This window comes from Equus przewalskii, chromosome 20 (assembly GCF_037783145.1).
Source record: "Equus przewalskii isolate Varuska chromosome 20, EquPr2, whole genome shotgun sequence".
In the NCBI taxonomy this organism is placed as follows: Eukaryota; Metazoa; Chordata; class Mammalia; order Perissodactyla; family Equidae; genus Equus; species Equus przewalskii.
Window position 1 is genome coordinate 13516837 of NC_091850.1, and position 12198 is coordinate 13529034.

Below are 12198 nucleotides of genomic sequence, written 5' to 3' on the forward strand. Positions count from 1 at the left end.
TAAGAAATCATGTATTCTGTAACAATCATATATAACATACATATGCTGACATACATCCAGGAGAATGTTACTGACAGTTATCTTTGGGTTATTCTTATGGTTTTTCTGGTATTTCCCAAGTTTCTGCAGTTAATATGTGTTTTACATTCAAGATATATATACATATATATTACTACTTTTTCAAAAGACGAAGTAGCTTGTGTTATGTATTTGTTTGTTTGTTTATGTCTGTGCTTCTGTGAGCATGGGAGTAGAGAATGATGAGTATATCTGTTCCTCCTGAGGCGAATCTTTGGGTGTAGTCAAATAGCTTAGGCTTCCAGAAACACTTTTAGGTACGTATTAAAAATAAGAACATACTTGTTTCTCTATAATTCTAAAAGAGGTGGATCAAAGGGGAACTGATAAGTGGGTGATAGTTTTGAATCTCAGGGAAAAAAGACACCAGGATTTCAAAATACCAATTATCTATGTGCTTATCAATTCCCTAATCCTGTCGACAAACTCTAGAGGAGAATTCCTTTCTAGTTTTATAGCAACAGAGAGAGACGCACAGAAGATCAAACCCTTTGCACAAGATTAGATGCAGAAAAGAGCCTCGCCTGTGGCTTCTCTTCACAGCGCTGTTCATACACCCACTTGTCCTGCTGAGATTTGCGACGCCTGCTATGCAGGGGCAGCGGGTACTTTGTGGCCACTAATGCTTTTAGTATCATAGGATTAGGGGTCTTCACTCCACAAAGCATAAACTTTGTTCTGGTTAACTGCATCTCCTTTTCCTTCTGGTTTGGTAATAATAAATCGTGGAAAGGTTGCTGTCTAATGTTTCTCAACACAATCTTGAAGTCAACTAGTTTCCAAAATTGTATCTTCAGGTGCTCTGTTGGTTGAACTTTTTTTTTTTAAAGATTTTATTTTTTTCCTTTTTCTCCCCAAAGCCCCCCGGTACATAGTTGTATATTCTTCGTTGTGGGTCCTTCTAGTTGTGGCATGTGGGACGCTGCCTCAGCGTGGTTTGATGAGCAGTGCCATGTCCACACCCAGGATTTGAACCAACGAAACCCTGGGCCGCCTGCAGCGGAGCACGCGAACTTAACCACTCAGCCACGGGGCCAGCCCCTGGTTGAACTTATTTTGTAAGATGATGAAAGACTTGTCCACATTTCAGTACTTGAATAGTTTCTGGATCCCAGTGAGGTCTCTGTAAGAGGGCTTGCTTTGGATTTCTCTCCTTCAGTTTCTTGCAGTGTTTCTGGCTTCTTATTAGGAATGAATGAGGGTAGAAAATAAAGTAGTAAATCATGCAAAACCAGAGGAAGGCTGGCCAAAGGCATAAGGAGTAGTTCTTGACTCTACTGTCATTCCTCTTTGGAAAAACAGAAAATTCAATAGTGCACATTGAGCCTTGTATTTCCCTGCCTCCAGGAGCGCTGGCCCAGGACTCAGCAAGTCCTTCTCTTTGGGAGAGATGAGGGGGTGCCCTCCCCAAACAGGGGCTGGAGCTGGGGACTCTGGTTCAGCCCAGGGTGACCAGAGCAGGCAACTGAGCACCCGGCACCTCCTTCCACATCATGAGACTGGAGACCTCCACTGACTCTGCTGTGAATGTTACCTGGGTACCAGTCTGCTCATCACCCACCTGCATACATGCTTACATACTGTCAACCTTCAAAAACAGAAACCAGTTTGAGAGGAAAAGTGTTTATTTGGGATTGAAAAATTGCCATTCGGGGAGCACAGAATCGGGTAGAAACCCCAACAGTGTCCCCCTAGGGAGTGAAAGTCAGGGGTTTTAAAGGCAAAAAAGAGAAGTTTGTGTCACAAAGAATTTTAACTGGAGTTGGAGGCAGAAGTTAGTCTTGGCTAAACATTGATTGACTATTGATTCTATCTTCAGAAAGTCCACAATCCTCACTCTTTGTGATCAGGATATCCGTTTTCCTGCTGACTTCTCAAACAATTGCTCATAAAACAATTGCCATTTTGGCCCCCTCTGAAGGTTTGCTCCGTCCAAGGTTCAAGAGAGCAAAGCAGTTTTCTCTGGAAAGGCAGCCCCGACTTCATTTTAAAATGGCTCCCCTGTAGTCAATTTTGACAATACATACAATGTCCCCCAAGCCCTCTTTCTCACACCACCTGTCCCTTGTGAATACTCCAATCCTAAAAAAAAAACAATTTTTTTCCTTAAGGCAGATCCCAGTTGCTTTTTTGTTAAAGTTGGTTGTTGTTATGTTTGTTTCTTTTTATTTAAATAAAAGACAATATTACATAAGCCTCTCTAGAAAAGTCATGTCAACAGGAGGTATAATTTCAGGTCTCCAGCAATGCTCACTGTGCAAATTGGACTCTAGCTTCCTGTCAATTTATAGGGGACCCTAGCAGTCTCTTCTCATCTTAGGAAGCCCCAATAATCTTATTGTGTGGTATTATAATCTCTTTTAACCACACTCAATTGGTTCAGTTTCAGAGTGTCGTTCAAGTGCAGCATTTCAGAATCATTTTCTATCAGAGGCTTTTGTTGGTGTGTGCATTTATTCAGTTCATTAAAACTCACACATGCTTTGAACGAAATTGTATATAACAACAAAACGAATCTTCTGCCTGGATCTCAGTTCTGATTTTTGATTATTATAAGCAAATTATAGGATACAATTAAAATATATGTCCATATTACATTTATTTTCTTCCATACACAAAATAATATCTTACCTGCATCATTGTACTTAGGACAGTAGTTCCCCTAAGATATTTTAATATTGAGAATATTGAGATGAGGAATTAGACAAAGATTTTAAAATTATATATTCAGTATATATTCAAAGATAATTTAAGCATTACATAATTTTGAAAAGGATAGACTAGAACCTGCCCTTTGTTGAGGACATTTGCCACTGAAATGCCAGAATAATTTCACTGTTACTAAAATGAGACAATCTTGAGATATTTAGAAAAAACCATTTCTCGGCCATATCTCCTTCATTAAAATTATAATTGTCTTTCTTTATGTTTTGACAGGGAAAGGAAGCAAGGCTGATAAATTATCCTAAATATTGTATACTCTTTCTTTCTTTCTTTCTTTTGGTGAGGAAGATCGGCCCTCAGCTAACATCTGTTGCCAATCTTCCTCTTTTTCCTTGAGGAAGATTGTTGCTGAGCTAACATCTGTGCCAGTCTTCCTCAATTTTGTATATGGGACGCCACCACAGCATGGCTTGATGAGTAGTACACAGGTCTGCGCCCAGGATCTGACCGGCGAACCCCAGGCCACCAAAGTGGAGCGTGAGAACTTAACCACCACACCACTGGGCCAGGCTCATGTCTATTCTAAATAGATCTTTTACATTGCATGGGAATGAAATACAACCAAAGAAAGAATTAAATATTTTAATAAATATTCACACTTCTTTCAGTTTAGAGTGACTCAAATCTAATGTAATTCATGTAAAAACTTAGAAGACACATTTTCAGAGATTAATTTCAGGTCAGTGATGTGCCTTGGTCAAGATGACTCAGTTCTTAGAAAATAAACTTTATAGTCGGGCAATTATAAAGAATAAAATGGAAGAAAAGACTGTACCTTGGGAAAATATGTAGATTTCATATTACTTTAATTTTGGTTATCTGAATAATCTCTACAAAGAGCAAGTGCCCCTCAAAACATGTAATTCTGAAACTAATGGGATGCAAAATAATACGTTTCCTTTAAAGTGTGTTCCGACCTTTTTTTTTTTTTTGCCTTTTATTTCCCCACACTTTGAATTTCAAGGTCTCCGAGTCATTTGGTGATGACCGTAACAACTGGTCTAATTATTGGTAACGATCTGCTTGCTGACGTCATCCATACGCTGCTTGTGCTGAAGCGTATTTCATCAGTGTTGTTTTGGGTCACTCAGGCCCTTTTCAGAATTCTTCATGATGAGTAAACGGTCCAGTTGCAGTGTTCTCAGTTGGGGTCACGTCCAGGAAGTTTTCCATGTAGAATAATTACATTCCCTTTTGATTAAAGAGCTTCAGCTAGCTAAATCAAGAAATATCCCTCGGAGATTTTGGAAATCCTTTTCACGAGTTATTCATGCTAAGAAACACCACGGAAGAACTCTGGGCCCCAGTTTCTCACTTTCCTCCAAGTATAATGTTGCACAACATTCCTTGCCTTTCCCTTTGCCTCCGTGGCACATGATGCTGACACCTTGCTCCTGCATCCCGGGGCATGGTGTAGCTGAGGTTGCTGCAGCAACAGCACACACAGGGCAGCGTTCCTCCGTAACTACAGAGGCTGGGACATGAGTCAGTTGAAAAGTTTCACCGGGTTTTTATTAGTGTATGATGCAGCCCCGTGTCATCTACAGTTCCTAGCCTGTCCAAGACTCACACACGATGATGTGGAACACTCCATGCTCATCACCTTCAAATGTTAGACGGTCCAGGGGCCTCTCACCGAAGCCACTGCAGGTGCTAGCTCCTTCTGCAGCACTCTTTGCTAATACCTACCGTAAGAGGCCCCGCTGCTGGAACTCCATTTCTGCATTATATATCCTGTGTGCTTACGTCATAAGCAACAGTGACCTTGGTTGATGATCAAGAAGCCCCTCTTTTTACCCAGGGAACTGGACAATGGTTAACATCCCGGAAGACATATTTTCACCCTCCTGGCTGGGAAGAACTATGTGCTGAAGAGTAAGGATGGAATTACTGTAATTCTCTATGAGAATTTTTTCAAGTGGAACTTACTGTTTAATATTGATCAAAAGTGGTCATAGAGTCATCGGCAACTTCTAACACAAGATTTGGTTTCTTTTTCAGACACGGAGATGACTTGATTGTGACTCCATTTGCTCAGGTAAGCACAGTTTGTTAAATGGGCAGGTTTCTCACAGATCTGAAAGTTTAATTTGGGGAATTAGTTCTGGTTCTTGATTTCATTTCACAAGTACAAATACAAATTCTATGGTTCATTCAAGTAATTCAAAAGCAATGCTAGAGAATGTGTCCTTGGCCTTATTGGTCTGTTTCGTATAAATACAAGACCCTAAGAGAGTCTTTGCTTCAAATTACAAATTACCTAACTGACATACTTAAATGGGACCATATTTCCTTAAGTGACATAAGCACTAGAAGCAGACGGCTATATCGTGGATTAAATTACATTTAGTATAATTAGGTACATGATCAGTGCATGAAAGTCAATATTACAATTCAACCTGATGCTTTATTTACTCTTTTTTTGACATGCCATTTGTACAAAAATTTAACTGAGTGATATATTTATGTCAGTTTGTTCCTTTTAGGTACACAAATCATGAAAATACCTTAACCGCATGACATAAATGCTAGAAGGTGGTAAAATGATCTAAAGCCGTTTGGAATATGTATAAAACAGTTGCTAACCAGATATTCTTTGTATAGACCAATGTTTCTCCACCCTAGCTGCACGTTAGAATCACCTAGAAAGCTTTTATCCCAGGCCACCTCCCTGATCAATTGAATCTAAAAATCTGGGGATCGGATCCAAACACCTGCATTTCTTCTAGGAGAGTTGAGAGCCACTGGTATAAACAAACTAGGGACAGAAAAGGATAAAACTTATTTAACCTGGGGCATGAAACAGGATTAAAGCCAACACTGACTGTTAATAAGAAATGTTAAATACTGGAATACGAGGATCCAGAGAGGTTGTAAAAATCACAATCAGGGTGATGTCAAAACCAGCTCCAGGGCCTTGGGCCACTCATTTAACTTCTCAAAGACTTCTTTTTTTTCCAATTGGTAAAACTGAAGGACTCGGCTGGATAAAGATAGGCCCCAGTTCAAACCTCTCTCCTCCTCTTGCTAAGTGAATGGCCTCGGGCAAGTCACTGAACTTTTCCAAGCCTAGTTTTCTCTTCTGCTAAATGACAATTCCAAGACTACCCTGCTCATAACGTTATTAAGAGATTGAAATAATACCAAGCTTGTAAAGTGCTCAGCACAATTTCTAGAAAATAAAATACTTAATGAACTTTAAGGGTTGTTATCAGTAAGGGCTCTTTCACCTCTAAAATGTTATAATAGGTATTTTTTTAAATGCCTAATAACATTTTTTATATAGTATGATTATGTATAATTCTTCCACTTTTGCAAATTTCCTGAAATTTTGCAATCGCTGTAATTTAGGCCAAAACTTTAATGAATCCATAAATAACACACTGTATAATGGTGGGTTTTTTAAATTAATGCAGGCAATTAAAAACAGAATACAACCACTATCCCTTTCAGAAGGTTAATGTCTTGTTTGCTTAAGGTTTTGCTGGAGATCATAAATTCTTTCTAGTATCTATATTTCTATGTTCAAAAAAATTGACACGTTTTAATCATATTTTGTGATAACAAAATCATATAAAGCTAAGGATTTTTAATGGATCACTATTGAGGTCCTATAATTTTATTTCTAAGAGCTGAGAGCTAGTTGAACAGATAAAATCAGGCAAAATAATATAAATAACCATCACCAAATGTAGAAATAATCATTCCAACTTGAGTCTATTCACGTAGCTATTCTTGCTTCTAACGAAAATCTCCAGGTATTGTTGTAGGAAATATATATCCAAGTATAGAGTAAAAGATAAAAAATATTCTGTAAATGATACGTTATCCTCTTATTTCAAGCAGTATTTATTAATCTCCAATAAATAGATTAATAAATTGGACTTGGTCCTTGCCGTCAGTGCTGTTAAATTCTAAGGAAATCTAGTCTTTTGCATAATCAGACATTTTCTGTAGTGTACCTGTAATCTCCAAAAGACTAATAGAATTCCAGTACCCTGAGAAATATATATTTGTCAAATATCAGTCTTTGTTAGTAAACTGTTTAAATAAATGTGTACTTAATACCCTTGAAATTAGGACTTTGAATATAAACCAACTCTGTGTAGTATGTAGGCATATCTGATCCCTGAAAATGATCCTGGAATGTATTTACAAGCGTTTGCTTATGATTAGCTTAATGACTCAGAACACCTCGTAGAAGGTGGTTTTTGCCCCAGAGGCTGCAGATTCTTTTTAAGTGGCTTCATGACAGTTTTTACAAATGGCCTTTTACTAGGGTGTATGATCTGGAAAGCTCTACTAGGATTAAAAAAAAAAAAAAAGCCTGTTACCCTGAACAATTTCACCATTGATCGAGCATCTTAATGGAAAGCAGGTAAGACAGAAGGCCCGGTTATTGGCGGTTTGTCTGTGGCTCTCTTAAGCTCTATTGGGCACGACTCGCTTATTTTGTTTTCCTAACCAATAACTCCTCAAATTTTTAATACAGGATACAATATTCATCATTTAATGCTAAACACTATAGTGCTTAAAATATTAGATGCTTACGTCACTTGAAGTGATACCAACATTATTTGCCCTAATGTACCATAGCTGCTTTCACCAATGGACAGAAGACAGTCAATTTTAGACAAATTGCTCAGGGAAATATTCAAATGGGCCAAAAACTTCTCCCCGTTCCCCAGCATGCTTTGGGGTTTGGAATTTCACATTAAATTCTTCTCGTGAAAAAGCCATCCTACTTTCAAAATAAAATCTTTTTTGCCTAAAAAGTTTAAAAAAGAAATATAAGCAAAAGGAAGAAAAAGAAAATTTCCCGTAATTCCAAACCCCAAAATAACTAGCATCGACATTTTACTTTATATCTTTTTTTTTTTTCTGTATTTTCTTTCCAATAATTCTTTCAAATGGGCCTCTCCTTGTAAAAGTGGTCAAAGGCCTTTTCCAGCCGGTCTCGTCTTCTCCCTCTTCTGGAGAGAGAACTCGTCTCTTTCTACCTGAGCACATCTCCAAAACATGAAAACGATCCCTCCCTGTTTTTTTCCCCAATCATGGTTTCCTGTGAAACTAAGAGAATAAAATCCTTTTATAAGACAATTAAGAAGCATGCAAGGATATATTCCACTCTGATGGATAGGGCTGAAACCTAAAACATCTTAGACAGATGTGATCTTCAGAAAGAACCCTACAAAACTCCTCTATTACCATGTCTAGAACGCTGTGGGGTGGGAAATCTTGCTAATGTTTAACCTAACCACTTTTCTACTTCTAATTTCTAATGTTTTCTCCTATAAGCTCAGAATCCTCTTGATCCCCCCTAAAAGTGACAGCTTTAAATATTTTATTTCCGTTTTGAAATGTTCCCCTATGTTTGTGTTGAAATCTTTCTGGGTGGGGATTTCCTTAGGCAGGAAGGCTAGGTGTTGAGAGGAATCCCATTGTTGTGCCAGGTCATGTCACTGGCAACTGGCCTTTTCCTCCCGAGAGTGTAGTAACAATTTGGCCAGAGTTCTTGCAGGGTCCCAAGGAAACCAAAGGAACCCAAGGAGACAGACAGTGATAAGTGTAGGCAATCTGCTTTGTAGTCAGTGGCCTCTGGCCCCACCAGTCGCATTATCTGTGACATGAGTACCTTGTAAAACTCTCAATCGATTAGAATTCTCATCTGAAAGTATGAAATGTTAATAAAGGAAAAAAGTGGAATCTTTAAGTAAAAGATAGAAAATATCCAAATAATATCTTGGAAACCTGGAGAGATCCTCATGTCATTCAGACTAAGGAGATATGCCTGATTTAAAAATACAGGGTATGAACAACTAAGTCATTTTACCTTTAACCAAAATACAGCACCTGGGATAATTTTATTAAAAATGTCGTTATTAACACTGTAGAACATGACTATTCCATTGAAAATAGAACATGGCCAATATGTTTTTAATGCCTGCCTGGGTCCCTGCCCATTTCACCCAGCAGCAGCCATCTTGCTGTCTCATCACAGTTCCCCTCTCACCGAATCCGCCAGGATCTCCTTGCCCGGCTATTAAAGAAGATAATCACATTTCAGTTGCTTCTATCTGTTGGTTTTTCTTTATTCTTCATTAAAGTAAATGACAGCATCTGCTAGGAATCTAAATACTTTTTAGGTTGAACTATGTGAAATTAACATTCAACCTTTTTCGTCATACAAAAGCAGCATTTCATATGGTTTAACCAAAACATAACTTGGAAAGAGGTTTTCTTTTCCATCAAAATACCTTTCTATCCTATAAATAATCGTAATGTGACTCCACTTTTTTTTTCTGGACGTAAAAACCAAGGCCCCAGCCCGTGGCAACTCATGATCTGTGTTTTATCGCCATCTAGTGGCATGCAGTGTATTTGGAATGAAAACAGTCCTCAAAATCCTTTCTTTCTTTGTTTTTGTTATTTTTTAAGCAGGAGTTTTTAACAAGAATAGTATTGCCCCCCTCCTTAAGAAATCTCCTCTTTAAATCTTTTCAAGAAATTATTATTATGTAAGTATACATTTCATTTAGGCTGTGTTCAGTTTAACTTTTTAACGAAGCCCACATTTTTCTGTGATTTTCAGTGACTCTTATTGGTTAATAAATGTTTAGAAGTACCTAAGAAGATCTGAGACTAGTATGTGTAAATAACGTTTAGTCTCTCTCATGGGTTAGTCCATGAGCCATCTCTGTGCAGAAGTTTTCCACAGCACTATCGTAATTCCTAAAGTCTATGTATTTCACATCATCCCCAGTCTATTTTTGACTCTGACTGATTACGCTTTTGCTTGGAGGGGCAGAAGAGAAAGAAATGACCTTAATTTTCTAACCATCGAGCTGTGTGACAGAAAACGCCGGGGACCTTTTTGGTTAGAAAGCATTAAGCAGTGAAGAAAATTAGAGGAGCTTTAAAACTCTGACTATAGTTCTTTTTTTTTTGAGGAATATTAGCCCTGAGCTAACATCCACCGCCAACCCTCCCCTTTTTCTGAGGAAGCCTGGCCCTGAGCTAACATCCGTTCCCATCTTCCTTTACTTTATATCTGGGACACCTACCATAGCATGGATTGCCAAGTGGTGCCGTGTCCGCACCGGGGATCCGAACCGGCGAACCCCGGGCCACCGAAGCGAAATGTGCGAACTTAACCGCTCCACCACTGGGCCGGCCCCTTGCCTATAGTTCTTGAAGGGTTGACTTCAGGGGAGTGAGAGCTGCCCTAGAACAAAAGCAGAGAATAATTGAACCCTAATTCAGGGCCTTGAGTAACACTGTTTCCACTTCTCCCCCACCACCGTAGCCAGTGGATGCCTCATCTCTGTGTCCTGCAGTGCAAGTGAGAGCATAAAAAACTAAGCAGTGCACTGGGGATGCAGACCCCAGGACAATCAATGGGCCCTAGGGCAACACCTCCTTATAAGATTTGTCTGGAACTTTTATTTACACTTCTGCCGATATCATATGTGTCATAGTGCAGAAGATAATGGTTTATACTCAATATAAAATTCATAAAATATTATTTGTCCTACCACGAAAACAATGATCTAAGACTTGTGCACATACGCAATGATGTATCTACAAGGTTATTTTCTGCAGTAGTCTTTGTAAAAGCTAAATTTAGGAGACGACCTAAAAGTCAATTAGCAGAGGGGACAGGCAGCCGTATGCCTGGAGGAGGGGCTGGGAGGAAAATATCTTTTTTCACTTTTTACTTTGAAATATTTCATACATATAAGTGACTATGTCTAGTGATTATCTACCATATAAAGAATAATACTAAAATCAACAGTTTAAGAAATAGAGCAGTACCGATATTTTTAACACCCTGAAGGTCCCTCCGCAACTCATCCACCTGCCTCCTCTCAGAAGTAACAGTAATTTTTGTTTCTGTCTTTGTTATTTAGGGGAAAACAGTTTACTTCTACTCTTTTGTTCTGTTTAAATTCTGCACCATGTGAAGATATAGATTATGCAAAACAAATACATTAAATTTAAATTAAAAACCAAAACAAAATAGTCTAATTTAATATCTTTGTTGTAACGAGTGAAAAACCTTTTTTACAGAAAAACAATTGCAGTATATGTTCCATGAACTAAGGTTTCCTTTCGAATGAGCATTTGACGTAAATTACCTGCAGGGCTATTTCTGTTTACCCAGCTGTCAAATGCAGTGCCGTTACTATAATTTATTAGAATAAAATTCTCAGAATTCTGTGGTTAAAATTTTGCCTAGAAAAAGGATCGACTAGGGAGTGCGATAATCTTATTTAAAGTGCTTTATCAGTGCATTTGATGTTAAATTCTTAAAGTATAAATTAAACCTGTGTAATTTAATGACAGAGGATCATTTGTCAGGTTTATTTCTGCGTCTTTCAAGATTCATGCCTAGTGAAAGGCATGGTGGTCTGATGTCAGCAGTGGGCTATTTGAATACTCCGTCATCGGCAGCGTGACATTTCAGCGCTGGGAGCCGTTTATATGTGATAATGAGCCAGGTTTTTCCAGTGGCTGAGTTTATCACGATTGGCACCTCAGGAAGCACCATTGCCTCTTTCAGGGGATAATGCTGTAGGGTCACTGTCCCGGGATGTAAACAGCACCCCTGTGACTTACAAGAATTAATGCCAATTTCAAAAATGTCTGAAGATGTTTTCATCTTAGAAAAAACTTACACTGTCACTAGTCTAGGTCAGTGCCAGATGAGAAGATTCTAGAAACGCTTGTGGAACCCTTGGAGCAATTATGAATTTGCCCCTCCCATACTATCAATGGTAGCCATTAACTAAATTCCCTTGGCACCCGCCAAATCATTAATCCAGTGGAATGTTGCCATAATGGGCTTCCTATTCACTGAGTGCTTTCTATTTACCAGACACTGTTGATGGCACCTAACCTGTCATTTCATATCATCTTCACAGCAACCCTATGAGGTAGATACCACTATCCCAGTTTGCAGAAGGGGAAACTGAGGTCGAGAGTTTATGTAACTTGACTAAGTTCACACAGTGCATGCATCTCAGAGCCAGGCAGTCTGGGTTGTTATGCAGTGCCCCATAGGACATTTGGAATCTGTATCTTCGATAAATTTAACATTCTGGTTGTCACTCAGATTACCAATAATCTCACCTGATATCGGCCACACCCTGGGGGAAACAGGCCCATTCTGGGAGAAAGAGAGGGAGGTAATGCTCTTCTAACTTTTCTCTCCTAGTCTCACTTCTATTTCTTCTGCTGCTTTCTAGTTTCACTAGAATTAAGAAAAGGAAGGGCGATCGGAGATAGTGGGACCCAGTGGTCCTGTGTGTGTGGATATGTCGTGTCTGTGTATTCATTTATTCAGCACATTTTTATTGAGTATCTTCTGTGGGCCAGGCACTGTGCACACACAGG

General features: G+C 38.8%; 1 protein-coding gene across 26 annotated transcripts in view; it reads left to right on the forward strand.

Annotated features, from left to right (window-relative positions):
• The window catches only part of PDE4D (phosphodiesterase 4D), a 1369870-nt gene that overhangs the window by 1174127 nt on the left and 183545 nt on the right, over positions 1 to 12198 (forward strand). For 25 of the 26 annotated variants that reach the window (XM_070587537.1, XM_070587535.1, XM_070587543.1 and 22 more), the window contains one exon: positions 4804 to 4840. In XM_070587537.1, the coding sequence (XP_070443638.1) occupies positions 4804 to 4840 (37 nt within the window). Of the gene's footprint in view, positions 1 to 4372; positions 4678 to 4803; positions 4841 to 12198 lie in introns of those variants that run through there. The other variant, XM_070587551.1, reaches the window with a different exon arrangement.